Source organism: Salvelinus alpinus, chromosome 11, assembly GCF_045679555.1.
Source record: "Salvelinus alpinus chromosome 11, SLU_Salpinus.1, whole genome shotgun sequence".
Classification (NCBI taxonomy): Eukaryota; Metazoa; Chordata; class Actinopteri; order Salmoniformes; family Salmonidae; genus Salvelinus; species Salvelinus alpinus.
This window is the reverse complement of record NC_092096.1, coordinates 49,836,910-49,861,760: the sequence shown is the minus strand read 5'-3', so window position 1 is coordinate 49,861,760 and position 24,851 is coordinate 49,836,910. Positions and strand designations below refer to the sequence as shown.

The 24,851-nt window shown below is 43.9% G+C and overlaps 1 protein-coding gene across 2 annotated transcripts in view; it reads left to right on the top strand.

The window, feature by feature from the left end:
* The first annotated feature begins 3,001 nt into the window (after window positions 1–3,001).
* The window catches only part of LOC139534302 (acetylcholinesterase-like), a 39,485-nt gene continuing 17,635 nt past the window's right edge, over window positions 3,002–24,851 (top strand). The window contains exons 1-2 of one of the 2 annotated variants that reach the window (XM_071333349.1): window positions 3,002–3,361; window positions 21,001–21,435. In XM_071333349.1, the coding sequence (XP_071189450.1) occupies window positions 21,098–21,435 (338 nt within the window). In that variant the 5' untranslated portion in view covers window positions 3,002–3,361; window positions 21,001–21,097. Of the gene's footprint in view, window positions 3,362–3,429; window positions 3,616–21,000; window positions 21,436–24,851 lie in introns of those variants that run through there. The other variant, XM_071333350.1, reaches the window with a different exon arrangement.

Genomic DNA, 24,851 nt, shown 5'->3' with positions numbered 1-24,851 from the left:
TCACGACGTGCCCTCAGGAGAAAGGAGAGGCTGGGCAGGCGAGAATGTGTGTGTGTGTGTGTGTGTGTGTGTGTGTGTGTGTGTGTGTGTGTGTGTGTGTGTGTGTGTGTGTGTGTGTGTGTGTGTGTGTGTGTGTGTGTGTGTGTGTGTGTGTGTGTGTGTGTGTGTGGCTGACCAGATGAGTCTAGGCACTCTCCTTAATTAGCAAATACTTCTCTGCCCTCCCTGAACTCAGCAGTATTGACCAACCTAGTCCATCTCTCTCACACACCCATTTCTCATCAACGGTGTGCCCCACCCTCTCTTGTCCAGTCTCAAGATTGACAGGAGGAAATTCATTGTGTGCACACAGAGAGAGAGAGAGAGAGAGAGCGTGAGTGCGGGAAGAGATTGTGAGAGATACTACTCCTATTCTTACTGACAGTAACAATCAGTAACAGTCTAGTGCAGGCCACAGAGGGCGGAGAGGAAAACATGCATGAGCAAGGAGCCATTCTGAACAAAAGTAATGGACCACACTTACACATGCTTGGCCCTCCTCTGGCTGCAGGTCACCAGGCTGGGTGTGCCGTGGTCCTGGTGATGGCATTCCTCCTCCAGTAGCCAGCCCAGAGTTCTTCTTCTCTGAGGTTTATTGGCAGACTACACTCATAAGGTGCAGGGTAGTAAAAAATAACCCCCCCCCCCCACACACAAAAAAATGGTTTGGATGAAAAAAATCTATTAAAACATAAATAAAATTCATGCCACTACCCTGAATTTCAAACCTGGGAGGGAGGGGACCTCTTCATTCAGTACTCCCTGTAACATTTCAGCTGTAAAGTTCTGGAGATCCAGAAATGTATTTGCCGCCTTCACAATGATGTCTAGCTTCTTTTATTTTTTATTCGTTTGACTAGTGGAATGTAATCACTTGCACTATAAACGCCACCTTCTTCACTATCAGTATGTCAGGGTACTTCTCCCGCGTGTCATTCACTGCAGACTGTGGGGACATCCACTACCAGCTCATTTCTACTCACTCCTTCAGCTATTTTCACTGTCTCCACATAGGAGACCTGCTGGATAGCCCTGCTCCTAGCTACCGCGACCTCCTTCATCCATACAGAGCACTCCGGGAACTTGGGAACGTGATTCCCGTCACAATTACAACAACATGCTTCATCTGACTCATCAACTACTACATATTTATTCCTTCGACAAACACTTGCCTCGTGTCCCAAACTTTTTACAATTGTAACAATGCAACGGGTTCTGTACATACGATCTCACCGCTTATATCACCTACCCAAGTTTTACATAAGTTGGGAGAACCGCGTCACCTAACGACAGTAAAAAAATGAATCCTTCTGTCTATCATTCGATTCGATCGATGTGCGTCTACCACTCCTGGAATGTTATCCCTAAGCCACACAGTCATAATGTCCAACGAAACGCCAGAGATAACACCTTTAACCGGTGCCCTACTCTGAAAGTCATAGCTTTCCACCTCATATGTCGAAATCTTGCTGGGCCAAAGAGCTTTCTCCTTTTGCGCTGTTGACACACACGAAATCAGCATCATACCACTCCTGGTGACTTTGATTTGTTTAACACTTTTTTGGTTATTAAATGATTCCATATGTGTTTTTTCATCGTTTTGATGTCTTCACTATTATTCTAGAATGTAGAAAACAGTCAAAATAAAGAAAAGCCCTTGAATGAGTAGGTGTGTCCAAACTTTTGACTGGTACTGTATAGTATGACTCAATGCAGTTGTAGGCCTACAGTACCATTGATACTTTGACAATATTTCAATCAAATCTAATTTTATTCGTCACATGCTTCGTAAACAACAGGTGTAGACTAACAGTGACACGCTTACTCACGGGCCCTTCCCAACAATGCTGAGAGAAAGAAAATAGAGAAATAATAGAAAAGTAAAACACGTAATAATAAATACACAATGAGTAACGGTACCAGAACCAAGTTGATATGCAGGGGTATGAGGTAATTGAGGTAGCTATGTACATATAACTAGGAATAAAGTAACAGATAATAAACAGTAGCAGCAGCGTATGTGATGAAGTCAAAACAGTGCAAAATGGGTCAATGCAGATAGTCCGGGTAGTTATTTTGCTAACTATTTAGCAGTCTTATGGCTTGGTGGTAGAAGTTGTTCAGGGCCCTGTTGTTTCCAAAGTTGGTGCAAAGGTACCGCTTGCCTTGCGGTGGCAGAAAGAACAGTCTATGACTTGGGTGGCTGGAGTCTGACAATTTTTAGAGCATTCCTCTGACACCGCCTGGTGTAGAGGTCCTGAATGGCAAGCAGCTCGGCCCCAGTGATGTACTGGGGCTGTACGCACTATCCTCTGTAGGGCTTTCCGGTCGGATGCCAAGCAGTTGCCATGCCAAGCGGTGATGCAGCCAGTCAAGATGTGCACAATGGTGCAGCTGTAGAACTTTTTGAGCATCTGAGGGCACGTGCCAAATCTTTTCAGCCTTCTGAGGGGGAAGAGGCGTTGTTGTGCCCTCTTCGCGACTGTGTTGGTGTGTGTTGACCATGATAGATCCTTAGTGATGTGGACACCGAGGAACTTTGAAGCTCCCGACCCGCTCCACTACAGCCCTGTTGATGTGTATCGGGGCGTACTCGGGCCCTCTGTTTCCTGTAGTCCATGATCAGCTCCTCTGTCTTGCTGACATTGAGGGAGAGGTTGTTGTCTCTGAACTCCTCCCTATAGGCTGTTTCATCATCATCAGTTATCAGGCCTACTGCCCCCTTATTACTACTAATAGTATGTCATGTGAATAAAGCAATTCGATTTTGAAAGAGAGACAGATTAAAAAAATGAAATACAAATATCAGAACATCATATCAGCCTACATACCAAGTGTGGTCAGTGTACTGGCAAGTGTATTGGCAAGCAAACCCTTGTTGATCCATGAAGAATAGATGCGTATGGGATAGCTGCGTTTCTTCTCGCGAGAGTTTCTTTGAGTAGCCCACCCCTTTTCCTTTTTTCCCCCATTCGTGGAAGAGCTTTATCAGTGGCAGTCTCCCCCTGTCGTCATAACAGCATAATACGGCTCTGACACTACCTCCACTCAATACCGAGAGAGAGAGGGGCACAATAAACAGAAGGCATCTGTGTCTGACATCGAGGCAGCGAAGACCGTAATTGAAACCGCGCGTCTTCGCTCCCCAACTAGAAACCCTCCTCACCCCATGAACGGTGCCGGTGACACGGGGTTTAACGTCCTCTAAAGACGGTGACAGGGCGAGGAGGGAAGGTTGCCTTCCGGGGGATTCAGCGAAGCAGCAGCTGAAGCAGGGTTGATTTGGTTTTGACCACTGGAGGACCCACCACTAACTAGCTGGGTAAGGTAAAACGCACAGCATGAACCCAGCCACGCGCTCCGCTCCTCTCGAGCTCCGTCCGTGCGTGCATCAGCAGGCTGCTGTGTCTGTCCTTTTATAGAAATTTTGCTCGAAATCTCTCGATCTAGTCTCGCGCCTCTGTCAGTCCCGTCAGTGAGTGAAATTGAATTGGAACATTCGAATCGGGATATGAATTAAATTCACCCAGGCATCATGACCATGCAATTGGACATGGTGAGGTATAGTGGTTGACGGTGCGTATATCTGTGGTGGTGGGGTGTAGACTACTGTGCTGATGCTGTTGAGTGTGTGACGCGCCTTCCATGGCGAGACCACTGAGCGAGACGCATGTGTGTTTGTTGGTGTTCCTCGCCTCGCGCACATCTGTTTGGTTGGGGACCGCAGAAGGTAGCCGATGTCTCGTATATCGTGTTTTTAATAGATTTCATATACAGTACAGTGGACGACGTGGTGTTTACACGAACATCGACGCTGCATTGGAAACGCAACAAATTATGAGCCAGCGTTATTATTATGGTCCAAATGCCAATTGTTGCAAATCGGATGAAACCAGTTTGATGAGAAACATGGCATTTGTAGGCCTAATCAGTGTTTATTATAGGTCTATTATTATTGTTAATTATAATGTATTATTGTTATTGTTATTATTATTATTGTACTTGCATTATTACGCGACTATGGCAGCCAATTTCATATCCTAGACCTAGTAGCTTAATCGCTGTGATCTTGTGCCATGTTGGACATATCAACACTCACAGATAGCGAGAGAGAGATTTCCTGAACTGGCCATGTCACAAATGTCTGAGGTCTGTTTACTTCAGCTGGCTGGTTGGGTTAGCTTGATAACCGTTACCAGAGCCATCCTGTGTGTGTGTGTGTGTGTGTGTGTGTGTGTGTGTGTGCTTGTGTGTGTGTGTGTGTGAGAGAGAGATGCTCCTTGATGTTGCATAACGACTGTCTGTGGCACTGCTGTCAAAATAAGATGACATGGTTTCCTGCCACAATGCCATATCATCTTCAGACTAGACTATACATCTAGTCTACCTATGTGCCGGAATCATGTTATAGCCTTATTACCAGATAATGTATAGGGCAATTCCACGGTAACAGAATTACGCTTTGACTCAGTTTTTTCACTTTAAAATGTATGCCAAACAAAAACCATTGATTTCAAAGTAGAACAAACCATACAACTCTATGCACACGGACTACTTTCAAACATTTCCACAGAAACATTTGCACAAACAAATTTAGTGGAAGAACTGTGCAGATGCAAACTTCGGTAACGGAATTACGGTGAAATCTCCCTCAGGATTCTATGCGACCACATTTTTCAAAAACTCTGTTAAATATCTGCTCCGAATTAAGATTCAAATATGTTTTTTTAAATTATTTTATTTAACTAGGCAAGTCAGTTAATTAAGAACAAATTCTTATTTACAATGACGGTCTAGGAATTGTGGGTTAACTGCCTTGTTCAGGGGTAGAACGACAGATTTTTACCTTGTCAGCTCAGGGATTTGATCTAGCAACCTTTCGGTTACTGGCCCAACACTCAAACCACTAGGCTACCTGTCGCCCCAATTCAAAGATGTCTGCAGAAAGAATGGGATGTCAGCTATGACACGGCACCTTGAGTTTGAAAAAATATTATTTGGTTACTGAACTATAGTAAGTGAAGTGGCTCTACACCCGGTGACAGAATTATGGAAATGGTTTACATCATGGGTCCCGGATCTGTACTATACAGAAATGCATAATCATGTTTCACACGTTTGGACATCACAGTGCAGTACAATACAGCACAGCAGAGTACAGTGCAGTACAATACAGCAGAGTGCAGTACAATACAGCACAGCAGAGTAGGGTAGAGTTCAGTACAGTGCAGTAGAAGAGTACAGTATAGTAGAGTATAGCAGTATAAGTAGAGTACAATACAATATACTGTACTCTACTGTACTTTGCTACATTTTCTTTACTCTACTTTATTGTACTGTTACTGTACCACTGTATTGTCTTGTACTGTTCTTGACTGAGCTCTACTCACTGTACTGTACTGTACTGTGCTATCCAAACTTGTGAAACATACAGTACCAGTCAAAAGTTTGGACACACCTACTCATTCAAGGATTTTTCTTTATTTTTAATATTTTCTACATTGTATAATAATAGTTAAGACATCAAAACGATGAAATAACACATGGAATAATGTTGTAACCAAAAAAGTGTTTAACAAATCAAAATCTATTTTATATTTGAGATTCTTCAAAGTAGCCACCCTTTGCCTTGATGACAGCTTTGCACACTCTTGGCATTCTCTCAACCAGCTTCATGAGGAATGCTTTTCCAACAGTCTTGAAGGAGTTCGCACATATGCTAAGTACTTGTTGGCTGCTTTTCCTTCACTCTGTGGTCCAACTCAACCCAAACCAGGCCAGGTCATCTGATGCAGCACCATCACTCTCCTTCTTGGTCAAATAGCCCTTACACAGCCTGGAGGTGTGTTTTGGGTCATTCTCCTGTTGAAAAACAAATGATAGTCCCACTAAGCACAAACCAGATGGGATGGCGTATCGCTGCAGAATGCTGTGGTAGCCATGCTGGTTAAGTGTGCCTTGAATTCTAAATAAATCACAGACAGTGTCACCAGCAAAGCACCCCCACACCATCACACCTCCTCCTCCATGCTTCACGGTGGGAACCACACATGCAGAGGTCATCCATTCACCTACTATGCATCTCACAAAGATACGTTGGTTGGAAACAAAAATCTCAAATTTGAACTCATCAGACCAAAGGACAGATTTCCACCGGTCTAATGTCCATTGCTCGTGTTTCTTGGCCCAAGCAAGTCTCTTTATCTTATTGGTGTCCTTTAGTAGTGGTTTCTTTGCAGCAATTCAACCACGAAGGCCTTATTCACGCAGTCTCCTCTGAACAGTTGATGTTGAGATGTGTCTGTAACTTGAACTCTGTGAAGAATTTATTTGGGCTGCCGTCTGAGGTGCAGTTAACTCCAATGAACTTGTACTCTGTAGCAGAGGTAACTCTGGGTCTTCCATTCCTGTGGCGGTCCTCATGAGAGCCAGTTTCATCAGCGCTTGATGGTTTTTGCGACTGCACTTGAAGAAACGTTCAACGTTTTAGAAGTTTTCCGGATTGACTGACCTTCATGTCTTCAAGTAATGATGGACTGTTGTTTCTCTTTGCTTATTTGAGCTGCCATAATATGGAGTTGGTCTTTTACCAAATAGGGATATCTTCTGTATACCACCCCTACCTTGTCACAACACAACTGATTGGCTCATATGCATTAAGGAAAGGAATTCCACAAATTCATTTTTAACAAGGCACACCTGTTAATTGAAATGTATTCCAAGTGACTACCTCATGAAGCTGGTTGAGAAAATGCCTCATGAAGCTGGTTGAGAGTGTGTAAAGCTGTCATCAAGGCAAATGGTGGCTACTTTGAAGAATCTAAAATCTAATTTTCTATTTGCTTTACACTTTTCTCGTTACTACATGATTCCATATGTGTTATTCCATAGTTTTGATGCCTTCACTATTTGTCTACAATGTAGAAAATAGTAAAGTAAAGAAAAACCCTTGAATTAGTATAGTGATTTGCGGAAGTATTCACGCCCCTTGGCATTTTTCCTATTTTGTTGCCTTACAACCTGGAATTAAAATAGATTTGTATAATTTGATTTACACAACATGCCTACCACTTTGAAGATGCAAAATCTTTTTTATTGTGAAACAAACAAGAAGTAAGACAAAAAACTGAAACTTGAGCGTACGTAACTATTCACCCCCCCAAAGTTAATACTTTGTAGAGCCACCTTTTGCAGCAACTACAGCTGCAAGTCTCTTGGGGTATGTCTCTATAAGCTTAGCACATCTAGCCATGGGGATTTTTGCCCATTCTTCAAGGCAAAACTGCTCCAGCTCCTTCAAGTTGGATGGGTTCCACTGGTGAACAGCCACTGCCTGTTCAACCCGCTATCATCCAGAAGGCGAGGTCAGTACAGGTGCATCAAAGCTGGGACCGAGAGACTGAAAAACAGCTTCTATCTCAAGGCCATCAGACTGTTAAACAGCCATCACTAACATTGAGTGGCTGCTGCCAACATACTGACTCAAATCTCTAGCCACTTTAATAATAAAAAATTGGATGTAATAAATGTATTACTAGTCACTTTAAACAATGCCACTTTATACACTGCTCAAAAAAATAAAGGGAACACTTAAACAACACAATGTAACTCCAAGTCAATCACACTTCTGTGAAATCAAACTGTCCACTTAGGAAGCAACACTGATTGACAATACATTTCACATGCTGTTGTGCAAATGGAATAGACAACAGGTGGAAATTATAGGCAATTAGCAAGACACCCCCAATAAAGGAGTGGTTCTGCAGGTGGTTACCACAGACCACTTCTCAGTTCCTATGCTTCCTGGCTGATGTTTGGTCACTTTTGAATGCTGGCGGTGCTTTCACTCTAGTGGTAGCATGAGACGGAGTCTACAACCCACACAAGTGGCTCAGGTAGTGCAGCTCATCCAGGATGGCACATCAATGCGAGCTGTGGCAAGAAGGTTTGCTGTGTCTGTCAGCGTAGTGTCCAGAGCATGGAGGCGCTACCAGGAGACAGGCCAGTACATCAGGAGACGTGGAGGAGGCCGTAGGAGGGCAACAACCCAGCAGCAGGACCGCTACCTCCGCCTTTGTGCAAGGAGGAGCACTGCCAGAGCCCTGCAAAATGACCTCCAGCAGGCCACAAATGTGCATGTGTCTGCTCAAACGGTCAGAAACAGACTCCATGAGGGTGGTATGAGGGCCCGACGTCCACAGGTGGGGGTTGTGCTTACAGCCCAACACCGTGCAGGACGTTTGGCATTTGCCAGAGAACACCAAGACTGGCAAATTTGCCACTGGCGCCCTGTGCTCGTCACAGATGAAAGCAGGTTCACACTGAGCACGTGACAGACGTGACAGAGTCTGGAGACGCCGTGGAGAACGTCTGCTGCCTGCAACATCCTCCAGCATGACCGGTTTGGCGGTGGGTCAGTCATGGTGTGGGGTGGCATTTCTTTGGGGGGCCGCACAGCCCTCCATGTGCTCGCCAGAGGTAGCCTGACTGCCATTAGGTACCGAGATGAGATCCTCAGACCCCTTGTGAGACCATATGCTGGTGCGGTTGGCCCTGGGTTCCTCCTAATGCAAGACAATGCTAGACCTCATGTGGCTGGAGTGTGTCAGCAGTTCCTGCAAGAGGAAGGCATTGATGCTATGGACTGGCCCGCCCGTTCCCCAGACCTGAATCCAATTGAGCACATCTGGGACATCATGTCTCGCTCCATCCACCAACGCCACGTTGCACCACAGACTGTCCAGGAGTTTGCGGATGCTTTAGTCCAGGTCTGGGAGGAGATCCCTCAGGAGACCATCCGCCACCTCATCAGGAGCATGCCCAGGCGTTGTAGGGAGGTCATACAGGCACGTGGAGGCCACACACACTACTGAGCCTCATTTTGACTTGTTTTAAGGACATTACATCAAAGTTGGATCAGCCTGTAGTGTGGTTTTCCACTTTAATTTTGAGTGTGACTCCAAATCCAGACCTCCATGGGTTGATAAATTTGATTTCCATTGATCATTTTTGTGTGATTTTGTTGTCAGCACATTCAACTATGTAAAGAAAAAAGTATTTAATAAGAATATTTCATTCATTCAGATCTAGGATGTGTTATTTTAGTGTTCCCTTTATTTTTTTGAGCAGTGTATAATGTTTACATACCCTAAAAGACTTATCTCAGATGTATATACTCTACTCTATACCATCTACTGCATCTTGCCTATGCCGCACAGCCATCACTCATCCATATACAGTGGGGAGAACAAGTATTTGATACACTGCCGATTTTGCAGGTTTTCCTACTTACAAAGCATGTAGAGGTCTGTAATTTTTATCATAGGTAAACTTCAACTGTGAGAGACGGAATCTAAAACAAAAATCCAGAAAATCACATTGTATGATTTTTAAGTAATTCCTTTGCATTTTATTGCATGACATAAGTATTTGATCACCTACCAACCAGTAAGAATTCCGGCTCTCACAGACCTGTTAGTTTTTCTTTAAGAAGCCCTCCTGTTCTCCACTCATTACCTGTATTAATTGCACCTGTTTGAACTCGTTACCTGTATAAAAGACACCTGTCCACACGCTCAATCAAACAGACTCCAACCTCTCCACAATGGCCAAGACCAGAGAGCTGTGTAAGGACATCAGGGATAAAATTGTAGACCTGCACAAGGCTGGGATGGGCTACAGGACAATAGGCAAGCAGCTTGGTGAGAAGGCAACAACTGTTGGCGCAATTATAAGAAAATGGAAGAAGTTCAAGATGACGGTCAATCACCCTCGGACTGGGGCTCCATGCAAGATATCACCTTGTGGGGCATCAATGATCATGAGGAAGGTGAGGGATCAGCCCAGAACTACACGGCAGGACCTGGTCAATGACCTGAAGAGAGCTGGGACCACAGTCTCAAAGAAAACCATTAGTAACACACTACGCCGTCATGGATTAAAATCCTGCAGCGCACGCAAGGTCCCCCTGCTCAAGCCAGCGCATGTCCAGGCCCGTCTGAAGTTTGCCAATGACCATCTGGATGATCCAGAGGAGGAATGGGAGAAGGTCATGTGGTCTGATGAGACAAAAATATTACTTTTTGGTCTAAACTCCACTCGCTGTGTTTGGAGGAAGAAGAAGGATGAGTACAACCCCAAGAACCCATCCCAACCGTGAAGCATGGAGGTGGAAACATCATTCTTTGGGGCTGCTTTTCTGCAAAGGGGACAGGACGACTGCACCGTATTGAGGGGAGGATGGATGGGGCCATGTATCGCGAGATCTTGGCCAACAACCTCCTTCCCTCAGTAAGAGCATTGAAGATGGGTCGTGGCTGGGTCTTCCAGCATGACAACGACCCGAAACACACAGCCAGGGCAACTAAGGAGTGGCTCCGTAAGAAGCATCTCAAGGTCCTGGAGTGGTCTAGCCAGTCTCCAGACCTGAACCCAATAGAAAATCTTTGGAGGGAGCTGAAATTCCGTATTGCCCAGCGACAGCCCCGAAACCTGAAGGATCTGGAGAAGGTCTGTATGGAGGAGTGGGCCAAAATCCCTGCTGCAGTGTGTGCAAACCTGGTCAAGAACTACAGGAAATGTATGATCTCTGTAATTGCAAACAAAGGTTTCTGTACCAAATATTAAGTTCTGCTTTTCTGATGTATCAAATACTTATGTCATGCAATAAAATGCAAAGGAATTACTTAAAAATCATACAATGTGATTTTCTGGATTTTTGTTTTAGATTCCGTCTCTCACAGTTGAAGTGTACCTATGATAAAAATTACAGACCTCTACATGCTTTGTAAGTAGGAAAACCTGCAAAATCGGCAGTGTATCAAATACTTGTTCTCCCCACTGTATTTATATGTACATATTATTATTCATTCCTTTACACTTGTGTGTATAAGGTAGCTATTGTGAAATTGTTAGATTACTTGTTAGATATTCCTGCACGGTCGGAACTAGAAGCACAAGCATTTACACTCGCATTAACATCTGCTAACCTTGTGTATGTGACCAATAAAATTTGATTTGATCTGGTGTACAGCAATCTTTAAGTCATACCACAGATTCTCAATTGGATTGAGGTCTGGGCTTTGACTAGGCCATTCCAAGACATTTAAATGTTTCCCCTTAAACCACTCGATTGTTGCTTTAGCAGTATGCTTAGGGTCATTGTCCTGCTGGAAGGTGAACCTCCGTCCCAGTTTCAAATCTCTGGAAGACTGAAACAGGTTTCCCTCAAGAATTTCTCTGTATTTAGCGCCCTCCATCATTACTTCAATTCTGACCAGTTTCCCAGTCCCTGCCGATGAAAAACATCCCCACAGCATGATGCTGCCAACACCATGCTTCACTGGGCATGGTGTTCTCAGGGTGATGAGAGGTGTTGGGTTTGCGCCAGACATAGCATTTTCCTTGATGGCCAAAAAGCTACATTTTAGTCTCATCTGACCAGAGTACCATCTTCCATATGTTTGGGGAGTCTCCCACATGCCTTTTGGCAAACACCACACGTGTTTGCTTATTTTTGTCTTTAAGCAATGGCTTTTTCTGGCCACTCTCCCGTAAAGCCCAGCTCTGTGGAGTGGACGGCTTAAAGTGGTCCTATGGACAGATACTCCAATCTCCGCTGTGGAGCTTTGCAGCCTCTTTGTTTGTTGTCTTTCCTTGCCTGGTCTATGAGTTTTAGTGTGCGGCCCTCTCTTGGCAGGTTTGTTGTGGTGTCATATTCTTTACATTTTTTAATAATGGATTTAATGGTGCTCCGTGGGATGTTCAAAGTTTCGGATATTTTTTTATAACCCAACCCTGATCTGTACTTCTCTGCAACTTTGTCCCTGACCTGTTTAGAGAGCTGCTTGGTCTTCATAGTGCCGCTTGCTTGGTGGTGCCCCTTGCTTAGTGGTGTTGCAGACTCTTTGGCCTTTCAGAACAGGTGTATATATACTGAGATCATATGACAGATCATGTGACACTTAGATTGCACACAGGTGGACTTTATTTAACTAATTATGTGACTTCTGAAGGTAATTGGTTGCACCAGATCTTATTTAGGGGCTTCATAACAAAGGGGGTGAATACATATGCACGCACCACTTTTCCGTTTTAAATTGTTTCGAATTTTTTGAAACAAGTTATTTTTTTCATTTCACTTCACCAATTTGGACTATTTTGTTTATGTCCGTTACATGAAATCCCCCCAAAAAATCAGTTTAAATTACAGGTTGTAATGCAACAAAATAGGAAAAACACCAAGGGAAATTAATACTTTTGCAAGGCACTGTATGTGTGTCCAAACTTTTGACTGGTTCTGTACGTCTATGATAGGTTCAGATTTGGTCCAGTCCGGTTTGTCTGTGGACGTTAACATCAAGGCCAGGGTTGACTGACCAAATTTCCACAAATTTTCAATGTCCGTGGACGTCTGGCGTCGGTCGGTGCTCGGTGGGTGAGGATGCTGGTTACAGTAAATGGAAAGAGAGGGGGTTCATGGGTAGGTGGCAGTAAGAGCTGGGAGAGGTGACCTTCACTGGAGAATGAGAGAGAAAGGCAGAGAGAGAGAGGGAGGGGTTGTCCAGACTCAGACTGTTTTAACACTCTTGGTTTAACCACAAGACGACAGAAACAGAAAGAAAACAGTTATGTGCTGAACATAACAGTATGCCAGTGGAACGGAGGACAGTAGCAGGTGACCCAACTTGTGGTTTGTGACTATTAAGATTTCCCATTGTAGCCAAATTCAGCTGCAGTAATTCCGTTACTGATTTTTACGTAATTCCATTACCAATTTTGTAACATAATTACAAGTTTTAATTACTTAATAATTTATAAACAAAATTTATATAAGTAAAATCACTATAATTAATTGTTAGGTCTACCATTACTTGTTACTTCTCTAAACTTTCATTATCCTCCCTCCACATAAAGATACATGGGTTTTTGGTAACAGAATTACAAGCCAATATTTCTTAGACTTACAGAAGGTAAACAATTTCTCCCAAACTAAATATGCGTTGATATTAGTTGGCAGGGGTCTTTACATTTAACGTGATTGTTTTGATGTATTTCTGATACGTTTGAAGACTTTTTCTAGTAGATGTTTCCGAAGACCCCTTTTCTATCTGTTTATCCAGAAATCAAAGCCTTTACTTATGCCGCACTTTTAAGATGGAAAAAGGTTGAAAAATGTATCTATGCCCAAAACATAGACTCTTATCTTTCATTTGACACCCAATTTGACATGCTCATATGAACTTCACATGTTGGTGCTCATGGGTCCTTTTACATGGAAATGCCCGTAGGCTACTCCATAGAGAACGACAGACAGATTGATCAATAGATAGGCCTAGATTGATTGATAGATATATCTATACTTTTGATTAAAAGCGTGAGGGGGTCACGCGCAACAACTGTCCATGTATTGCCCCTAGAATCGCTAAAAGACACACCCCAGAAAACATCACAGACTCACGTGAACACTTAAAATATTCCAATGTTAGTTAGCGCGGTTGGCTGTGGTATAGACTATTCAACTTTACTGGCCGTAATTTTTTTTAACTAAACTTGAATAGTCTTTACATTGTTTAATCGCTTACAGGCCTACAGTTTCATATTGGAAATTATGTCATCAAAAGATGACATCATCCATTGGGCTAAAACTGAACTATTTTATAGCCCCCAGGGTCAACAGTTGTCGTTAGTTTGTTTTGGGAAGCATGCTTATTTGTAGAACATCACGCTGGTTCTGTTCCCCAGGCCCCCACAGACCCAAATCTATCTTCAATCATTCTACTACATGTTGATACAATCTAGATAAGCCCACTCTGTCATTTGCTGTAGCAACCACTGTACTCCCTGGAGAGGTGGTTGGGCCTAATGGTATTTTCCTGATTGCACGCCGCCCAGGACCCTGCCTGCCCATGTCTAGTAGTCTAGTATTGTTGTGATGAGTAGGCAAGTTCATATTCAGATTCTATTTTATTCTAATCTACTCTACTCTGATCCATCTGATCCCGTAACCAGTTTTATCTTCAACGAAATAGGCCTATATTGGATAGCCAATAGACTCTTTGTACAGTATAATGCATGGTTGCCTACCTCCAATACCGGTTTGTGTGTGTGTGTGTGTGTGTGTGTGTGTGTGTGTGTGTGTGTGTGTGTGTGTGTGTGTGTGTGTGTGTGTGTGTGTGTGTGTGTGTGTGTGTGTGTGTGTGTGTGTGTGTGTGTGTGTGTGTGTGTGTGTAAAGAGTCTGGTGGGTGAAACATTAGCCGTGCGAATCACGAAATGGAAAATTCCAGCGATTCCTGTGCCGCTCATCTTCCATGTCACCCAGAGTGACAGATTGGGGCGTGTTCCTCACGAAAGGCAAAGATGACTGTTTGTGTGTGTGTGAGTGTGAGTACGCAGACCCGCGAGCAATTGCGGCCCATCATGTGGAGTTCAGATTTTAGTGGCCCCCGTCAAAGTTACCCATCCCTGATATAGATCAACATCAGCATGGTCATTCATTACAAATGAACAAAGCTGAAATTATCCTAGATCTACATTACAGTACAGAAGTACTAGGCCACTGTCTCTCGCTATAAGGCTTATACAGTAGCTCTATTGCCTAACTTGTACTTTACAGGATAGTATACTAGTAGGCCAATATGGGCCTATCCACCGTCTCTCAAAAGCAAGACAGTGGAACTACTAGACCGATGACTGTACGGTGATGTCACCAGTGCCATTGCTGCTAGTGGCACTTGATCTCTCGTGCACTGTGTGTGTGTGTGTGTGTGTGTGTGTGTGTGTGTGTGTGTGTGTGTGTGTGTGTGTGTGTGTGTGTGTGTGTGTGTGTGTGTGTGTGTGTGTGTGTGTGTGTGTGTGTGTGTGTGTGTGTGTGTGTGTGTGTGTCGGGAGGATGGGTGGATGGAATTGGAATGTATTCTGTCCCTTAGGGATATATACTGTGACAGTGTGTGTGTGGAGTTGAATTAAGATCGCATGAAGGAAGACATACAGGAAAAGCTCTAAGAACACATAATGGAGCAGAAAGAGATGGATAGAGATAAAGGAGAGACGGGGGAAGGAAAGAGAAAGACGGAGAGACAGAAGTGTGGGTATAGAATGGAGAGAGGATTCATAGGTCGAACAGGGAGTTTGCATTAGCAGAAAGAGCGATGGACGGCGAGAAAAATAAGAAGAGAGTAAGGAAGAGAGAGTGCTAGTGGGAGATGAAGAGAGAATCAGAGATGAGAGATAGAGTGAGAGATGGACATGGTGAGGGAAGAGAGAAAGAGAGAGAGGGAGGAGGTGAAGAGATGGTGAGTGAAAAGAGAAAGAGGCCGCGGCAGAGGAGGGCGAGAGAGAGAAAAAGGGAGGAAGAGAGGAGGAGGATGTAAAGAGATGGACAGAGAGGATGCAGTAGGTGGTGTGGGCCCAGCGTTTCCACAGCAACCAAGCCAGAGTTCACACTGAGGCTCAGGCAGAGAACGAGAGGGAGAGAGATGGAGAGAGCGAGAGAAAGGGAGTGACGGAGAGACGGAAGGAGAGAAAGAGATAGACAGACGCCTGAGAGAGAAGAGCGCGTACGCATAACGTATATATGACGGCGGTGTAAACCCCCACACTGAAACATATCCCCCTGTGAACTTCATACACAGATTCCAGGAGCTAATTCTAGAACGGACACCCCTCTCCCCCTTCACTCCCCCCTCCTCCTCCTCACCCCTCCCTCCCCCACTTCCGCCCCTCAGCTGTCCTTTCAGATATTAATAACTCAATTGAGACACCCAGGTTGTATCCCAAATAGCACCCTATTCCCCTACTTTTCACTGGAGCCCTATTGAGTTCTGATGAAACATAGTGTACTAAATAGAAGGGCTGGGAATTGCCAGGGACCTCACGATATTATCATGATACTTAGGTGCCGATACGATAATTAATGCGAGTCTCACGATTCTATATGTATTGCGATTCGATACTGGGTTTTTATCGCGATTCGATGTTCCAAACATATTGCTCAACATTTGTCTGCTGCAGAGAAAAGTAGGAGCCATGAGAAAATTAGTTTTGATCAGTCGTGGAAATAAAAGTGCTGGGGAAAAAATGGGCTCCCTATTTTAAAAAAAAAGATGGAGAACAAGCTATGAAGGAAACGTTTTGGTGCAGGTACAACTAGCGCAAAAATAGGGAATACGATGCAATTGGGGAAGCAGCCCCAGACTAGCCAACCTGCATCCTGTAGTCTTTCTTTGGCGCTCCCTAGTATCTACCCAGACACAGATGCATTCTCAAACACACACACAGTCTTACACACACATAAATCAAACACACACACACACTCTCTCTCACTCCTTCACCCCCCCCTTAAGTCAGTCCTCACTTAGCTCATCCTACATTTGAGAAGAGTATAGGGTGTCCAGTCTACTGACTAGACATCATGAGCGTACTGTAGCCTGACCAGTGACCACACACACACACACACACACACACTAGGGAGGGACACGGTTCACCTAATATCCGAACGGACGTTGGCATTTGATTACTTGAGTCGGTGTCTATTTTGACGATGAAAAAGCGCTGTTTATAAATTGAATTAGATGATCCTTGTGACATTGTTACCTACAAGGACACACCATGACATTTAAAACACCATGACATTTAAAATATATCACTGTTGCTTTTAGCCAAAACTACCGATTGGTCAAGAGTCAAGATTTCTTAAATATTTTAACTATCTGGATATCACATTTTTTTCATGATATTAATGTCAAATGCCCATCCCTGACACACACACACACACGCACGCACGCACGCACGCACACACACACACAGTCACTAAGGCCTGTATTGTTTGCTGTGTGTGGTCTCATTCTAATGTCAATATCATGAAATGGTTACGTGGGTAACAATGGATTGCCTCAACGTGGTTCTCCTATGGCCTACTACAGTATTATACACTGAGTATACAAAACATTAAGAACACTTGCCCTTTCAATGACAGACTGACCAGGTGAAAGCTATGATCCCTGATTGATGTCTCTTGTTAAATCCAATTCAATCAGTGTAGTTGAAGGGGAGGAGACAAGGTTAAGGAAGGATTTTTAAGCCTCGAGTCAATTGAGACATGCAAGACAAAATATTTAAGTGTCTTTGAACGGGGTATGGTACCAGGTGCCAGGAGCACCGGTTTGTGTCAAGAACTGCAACGGTGCTGGGTTTTCATGCTCAACAGTTTCCCGTATGTATCAAGAATGGTCCACTTACCAAAGGACATCCAGCCAACTTGACACATCTGTGGGAAGCATTGGAGTCGACATGGGCCAGCATGCCTGAGGACCGCCTGCAGAGACTATGCCCCGATGAATTGAGGCTGTTCTGAGGTCAACAGGAGAAGGGAAGGTGTTCCTAATGTTTGGTATACTCAGTGTACTGTATATACTGTAATGTATATATTGAGGTAGTTGAGTTTCCTTCAAGACTGAACATGGGCTATGTCCCAATTATCTCTCCTTCCTCCCAAAATGTGCAGTTGTTCCACTTAACTTCCTATCTGAAATCTATCTACTGAAGTACACACAGATTTACACACTCAAACCAAGCATTGATTCTAGGGATGAAAAAGACAACAGTGAATGCAGCTTATGTAAATTCTGCAGTGGCTCCGGGTCGAGGTCCTAAAATGTCCTTTCGTGCACTAATAATATTCAATAATCCACAAGGGAATATCAGTGTCACGCCCTGACCTTAGTTATCTTTGTTTTCATTATTATTTTGGTTAGGTCAGGGTGTGACATGGGGGATGTATGTGTTTTGTCTTGTCTAGGGGTTTTGTATGTTTATGGGGTGTTTACTAGTCTAGGTGTTTGTATGTCTATGGTTGCCTAGATTGGTTCTCAATTAGAAGCAGCTGTTTATCGTTGTCTCTGATTGGGAACCATATTTAGGCAGCCATATTCCGTTGGGTATTTCGTGGGTTATTGTCTATATGTAAGTTGCCTGTGTCTGCACTTGTTTAATATATAGCTTCACGTTCGTTTGTTGTTTTGCATTTCGTTTCGTTAAATAAATAGAAGAATGTATTCTTATCACGCTGCGCCTTGGTCCTCCTCTCTTCATCCAAACGACGAACGTGACAATCAGTTTTCATCCACTGAGATCAATGGATACACGCATCACTTAAACATTTCTACAACACAATAAGCATAGCATCAGTCCAAGTTCTCGCCTTCCACACTAGATACTCATGTAATGAATATACTTCCGAAAAGTGTTCTCGTAAGTCATAAAGTCCCAGCTCTGTTCGTTGCAGGTTGGCGGGAGTCCCTTGAAATTGATTATTTCCAATGTCCCGCCGTTTAGTGGCGATAGGAGTGTCATTTTTAAATTCCTGAACGTGGTGGGGAAGGGGAGTGGGTCCTTTCCTGTCTTTTCATCTCTGCCATTGGCAGGCAGTTGCAGACAGGTCGTTTGATAAACTGCATTGGGCGTTGGATTGTAACCAGTGATATGGTCATATGACATGAAAATAGAGCTTTTTGGCCATGCACACTAGTGGTGGGTTTGGCGTTTGAAAACAAAAGCATAAGCCGAAAAGTACCTCATACCTACCGTAAAATATAGTGGTGGATCTTTGATGTTATGGGGCTAATTTGCTTCCACTGATCCTGGGGTCCTTGTTAAAGTACCTGGACATTTTAGAGAAAGAACCAAGTACTAATAAAAATTCACAAAGAAATGGTTAATTGATCACAAAAATCTACATTTTGCAATGGCCATCTCAGTCTCCAGACTTGAACCCCATTGAAAACCTGTGGTTTGGAAAGATTCTGTATGGAGGAATGGTCTAGGATCCCTCCCAACGTGTTCTCCAACCTCATAAAAGTCTTAGAAAAAGTCGTTATCCTCACAATGAAAGGGTGCTAGATTATTGAAAGCAGGGGTGGCAATAATTTTGACTGCTATTTTTGTAATATACACTACTGTTCAAAAGTTTGGGGTGACTTAGAAATGTCCTTGTTTTTTAAAGAAAAGCACATTTTTCGTCCATTAAATAACATAAAATTGTCAACAGTGAAGAGGCGACTCCGGGATGCTGTCCTTCTAGGCAGAGTTGCAAAGAAAAAGCCATATCTCAGACTGGCCAATAAAAAGAAAAGATTAAGATGGGCAAAAGAACACTGACACAGGACAGAGGAACTTTGCCTAGAAGGCCAGCATCCCGGGGTCGCCTCTTCACTGTTGACGTTGAGACTGGTGTTTTGCGGGTACTATTTATTGAAGCTGCCAGTTGAGGACTTGTGAGGCGTCTGTTTCTCAAACTAGACACTTTAATGTACTTGTCCTCTTGCTCAGTTGTGCACCGGGGCCTCCCACTCCTCTTTCTATTCTGGTTAGAGCCCGTTTGCGCTGTTCTGTGAAAGGAGTAGTACACAGCGTTGTACGAGATCTTCAGTTTCTTGGCAATTTCTCGCATGGAATAGCCTTCATTTCTCAGAACAAGAATAGACTGACGAGTTTCAGAAGAAAATGATTTGTTTCTGTCCATTTTGAGCCTGTAATCAAACCCACAAATGCTGATGCTCCAGATACTCAACTAGTCTAAAGAAGGCCAGTTTTATTGCTTCTTTAATCAGAACAACATTTTTCAGCTGTGCTAACATAATTGCAAAAGTGTTTTCTAATGATCAATTAGCCTTTTAAAAGAATAAACTTGGGTTAGCTAACACAACGTGCCATTGGAACACAGGAGTGATGGTTGCTGATAATGGGCGTCCATACGCCTATGTAGATATTCCATTAAAAATCTGCCATTTCCAGCTGCAATAGTCATTTACAACATTAACAATGTCTACACTGTATTTCTGATCAATTTGATGTTATTTTAATGGACAAAAAAATGTGCCTGTCTTTCAAAAAACAAGGACATTTCTAAGTGACCCCAAACTTTTGAACGGTAGTGTATATAATTTTTACTTAATTAAACAAAATCTATTTCTCTGATTAAATGTATTAGTGAAAAAGTATACCATTTCCCAATGTTTTGAGCGCAAAATATAGCTCAGTACTTGTATTATTTACTTTATACAGTCTTTTTTTGCTCGTCTTTATCAAGGGTGCCAATCATTTTGGACCTGACTGTATCTGATGATGCCATATAAGCGTACAGTTGGCCTGCATGAGAAGAGGATGCAGTGTGTGTGTCTGTGACTGTTTGTGTGTGTGTGTGTGTGTGTGTGTGTGTGTGTGTGTGTGTGATCGGGAGAGATGTGACACCACCAAAAATAGAACAACATACAGCGAAGAGAAAGAGAACCGAAATAGTACACACACACACACACACACACACACACACACACACACACACACACACACACACACACACACACACACACACACACACACACACACACACACAGCTGCAGTGAAAGTCATGTACCCCCTATCCCCAACTGTGACTCCCAAACTAATCCCGTCGCTATGGCAACCACGCATCGGCAAAACAAAAACAACAACTTACAACCTCACAGGTTTGTGTGTGCGTGATTGCATGTTAGCGCTTGCATGGCTGCGTGTGTGCGTTTTAGAGATCCTTACAGTCATATCAACACAGTTGGTTTGATTAATTAGATTCCTCCGACTATAGGCTGCCTTGTGGTGTAGAGTTTCCTTCAATATTTAATATTGCTTATGTTCTTTCCTTTCCTTCGCCTCTTGTCCTCTTTCTCTAAACCCGACCTCGCGCCGTTGCTTAGTAAATACCTGCTTAGTAAATACCTGCTTAGTAAATACTATCAAGCCCCACTGTTTTTTTCCCAAGCTCTCCCTCTTTCCAACACGCAACTCCCTTTCTCCATATATATCTGCTTGTATTTATATCCCTTTTCCTCTCTCTCGATCTTCCTCTCTCCTTTGTGTCATCTGTTCTCTGTCACTCTCTTTCTCCTAATCACGTTTCCTCTCTCTCCCCCTGCTCCTCTCTCCTACAGATCTGAGGGACTCCAGACAGAACAGAGACCACACACCTCCGACTACCTAACGTCAGAACCAAGAAGTAAACAATCAGCAAACAACAACAACAGCGCCATGCATACCTCCATCGTCTTCCTCCTCCCCTTCTTCCTCCTCTCTCTCCTCGCCTCCTCTTCTTCTTCCCAGAGTGACTCTCCGGAACTCATTGTCTCCATGCGGGCAGGACGTGTCCGCGGTGTCCGCCTACCGACGCCGGACCGGAGTCACGTGACCGCTTTCCTCGGAATCCCATTCGCGGAGCCCCCACTGGGCAAGAAGCGCTTCCGAAAGGCGGAGCCCAAGAAGCCATGGTCGGACCTGTTCGAAGCAAGCTCCTACCCCAACGCCTGCTACCAGTTCGTTGACACCTCTTTCCCCGGGTTCCAGGGAACCGAGATGTGGAACCCCAACAGGTTTACATTTCTTTTACGTTTACATTTTCCAGGTTTCCGAGATGCGAAACTCTTAAGAGATCTATTGTTTTAGACATCCTTTGTTTGGGTTCCAAATTGCGCTCTATTCCCTATTTAGTGCACTACTTTTGACCAGAGGAGTATACTACAAATCAGGTTTGAGGAGTTAGCAAGGTAACTTTAGTCAACTCTGAGTTTAATTTAGGATAACCCGTACCACGAAAGTGACTCACCTTTTAGCGAGGTCATTTTCAATGGCAACAAATCCTTCTGAACTAACCTGCTCCAGGGCAGGCTAACTCAGGGCTAACTTAATTTATCCCGAATGAAGTAACTGAGCCACGAATTGAGGACCAATGAAATCAGGTTTCCTCCCTCTCGCAAAGATTGCATCATCATCCCCTTCATTTGAGAAAGATTACTAATTCAATATTGTATTCATCAAAGGTTTTTTTGTGTGTAAAAAATTGGCATGAATCACATTGCACGTTTAGTAATGACAGAATGCTTTTGAAACGTCACGCATGACTTAATACAGTAAATGTATAATAGGTGGGGGGGAAAAGATGCTTGTGTATTGAGAAGCACACCAAATACGGCCTTAACAATAGGTAATAACAGAAAGACAGCACTTATAAAAGTCTATTTCACACCGTAGCCTGCAAAATAACTTTTCTTTCATTTTGATTTTGGCACAAATTAATGTGTCCCTCTCTCGCCCGTGGATTGATGTTTCAGCATTTTCTCAATTGAAGAGTTGGGCTTTCGATTAGCCAACTGCGACATGAACGCACAGTTACAAACCTAGCTCGAGCAGGCTCAAGTAAGCAGTGGGTTGCGCCATCAATATCCACCTTCGTCGTACGGATATAGCCTGATCTTTAATTTGACGCTAACGGAAGCTGGCTAGCTTCATAAAAACCTGACTAGATCTAGCTTGCTTCATAGTGTCCCCCTCATTTGGACTTGAAAGTAGTGCACCTTGTAGGGAATAGGGTGCCATTTAGGATGCATTTTATTTAAATGTTGCATTATTAATCTATTTTATTGCTACTTGTTTGCTTTTACTTAATTTCCTTATTTTACTTTAAAGTATGTTTGCGATTTTAAATGCACTTTAACCCTTGTGTGGTGTTCATGTTTTTGTTATTCACCCAATGTTCGTGGGTCTGATGGACCCACAACATTATAGGGTTTTTAAAACAATACAGCCATAACTATTTACGTAAAAAATACTTAGATGTTGACTTATATCAATTACAAGCAATATAGAGAGCATACATGGTTAATATTTGCCATTTACCTCTGCTAGATCACAGTTATCAATAAAAGCGTTATGGGTGGAATAAATCATGTTTATCTTGAACAAATATAAATGAAACAAGGTTTTCATAACTATTGATGTTTATTGCTTTGAACTGAACAAATTGAAAAGACACATTTTGGAATGATAAATGAGCCCCATTGAACACAAATTAAGGCCGGTCTACACACCAAATGAGGGGCAGAGTTTTACTGTGTGCGTGTTGCAAATGTATCTCTTGCACTTGATGCATGTGTACTGCGTCTTCCTGTCCTTCTTGGGTCCACACACATTGCAGCGCTTCTTCTTGTTGCTACCGGCTGCAATCTATGAGGAAAACAGTTAGTTCAAGAATTTTGCTAACATCTCACTCACTCACATGTATAGTTACAGCAGGCCAGGTAGGAGAGTCAGACACACACACATGCAATAACATCACTCACACTTACTTCCGGTATTGGAGTTGTTAGTACTGTGGGTCGGGCGGATGGGGCACCAGCATCCTCCTCCTGAATCCTCACAGTGGCTGCAGAAGCTGGGGTCCTTGGGATATGTTGCCCCCTCTGGATTTGAGGTCTTACCAATTCCTTCCTCGAGAAAGAGCCGTCTCCTCTGGAGCTTCCCTCTGTTCCAATCTGGGTTCAACGCCATCCAGATGACAAACGCGTTGTACGCCAAGATGTACAAGATGTTGAATAATATCATAAGTGGCCAGCATAGGGTTCTTCTTTTGCAGCTGAAGCCAGTCACCAGCTTGTCTAAATTCTCCACCCCCGAGAGCCTCCTGGGTGGTGCAGTGTTCTAAGGTTTGAGCCCAGGCTCTGCCGCAGCCGGCCATGACCAGGAGGCGCATGGGGTGGCGCACAATTGGCCCAGCGTCGTCCGGGTTAGGGAGGGTTTGGCCGGCAGGGATATCCTTGTCTCATCGCGCACTAGCGACTCCTGTGGTGGGCCGGGTGCAGTGCACGCTGACCAGGTCGCTAGAAGTACGGTGTTTCCTCTGACACATTGGTGCGGCTGGCTTCCGGGCAGGATGTGCGTTGTGTCAAGAAGCAGTGCAGCTAGGTTGGGTTGTGTTTCGGAGGACGCATGGCTCTCGACCTTCGCCTCTCCTGAGTCCGTACGGAGTTGCAGCGATGAGACAAGACAGTAGACACTACCAATTGGATACCACGAAAAAGGGAAAAATAAATCAATTTAAAAAAAGAATTCTCCACCCCTCCTTTTGTGGCATTGTAATCCATTATGATTTTTGGTTTTTGATGTTCCTGGCCACAGATTCTCCCACCCCTATGCAGCGTACTCACGAGTACCACATTTTTGTATTTCTTTGGCACATAGGACACTAGGGACATGTCGGCCGTGAACACAAACTTAGAGGAATTGATAGGCCTGTTCAGTGTATTCAACAGCTGAGGTGGGAGCTCTGGCTTGTTTTTTTGTACTGTTCCTACCATCGTCAGCTTCCTCTTGAGGAGCTCCTGTCCCAGTTTGTGCCAAGTAAAAAAGTTATTGCATTTGATGTTGTGGCCACGGAGTCCCTGTGTTACGTCCAGGACAACCCGCATCCCTTGGTTCTTCTCAGGGGCTCCTCCATCTGGCTTCCCCGTATACACTTGCAAGTTCCACGCATATGATGAAGCAGCATCACAGGCAGCCCAGATCTTGATTCCATATTTTGCGGGTTTAGATGGTATGTACTGCCTGAATGGGCAACGGCCCCTAAATGGCATAAGCTGCTCATCAACAGAAATGTTGGGCCCAGGATTGTAAAACAGGGGAAGGTGGTCCACCCACTTGTCCCACACTGACCTGATTGCACCTAGCTTGTCTCTCTGCCGCCGAGCTGGTTTGGTGTCACGGTTATCGAAGCGGATAATACCGGAAATAATTTGGAAGTTTTCCAGAGACATTGTTGCCAGGAAAAGTTCTCTGCCAGTTTCTGCATCCCACGGGGATTCTGTGGATTCCCCATTGGATCTGAAAATACCAGCAAGGATAAGAACCCCAAACTATACATGTAAATGACTTTGGTCCATCTCTTTCCAAAAACACGACTTCCCTCCAAATTAGTGCAGCCCAGAATTAGTTTCTGGATGGTGTCTGAGATGAA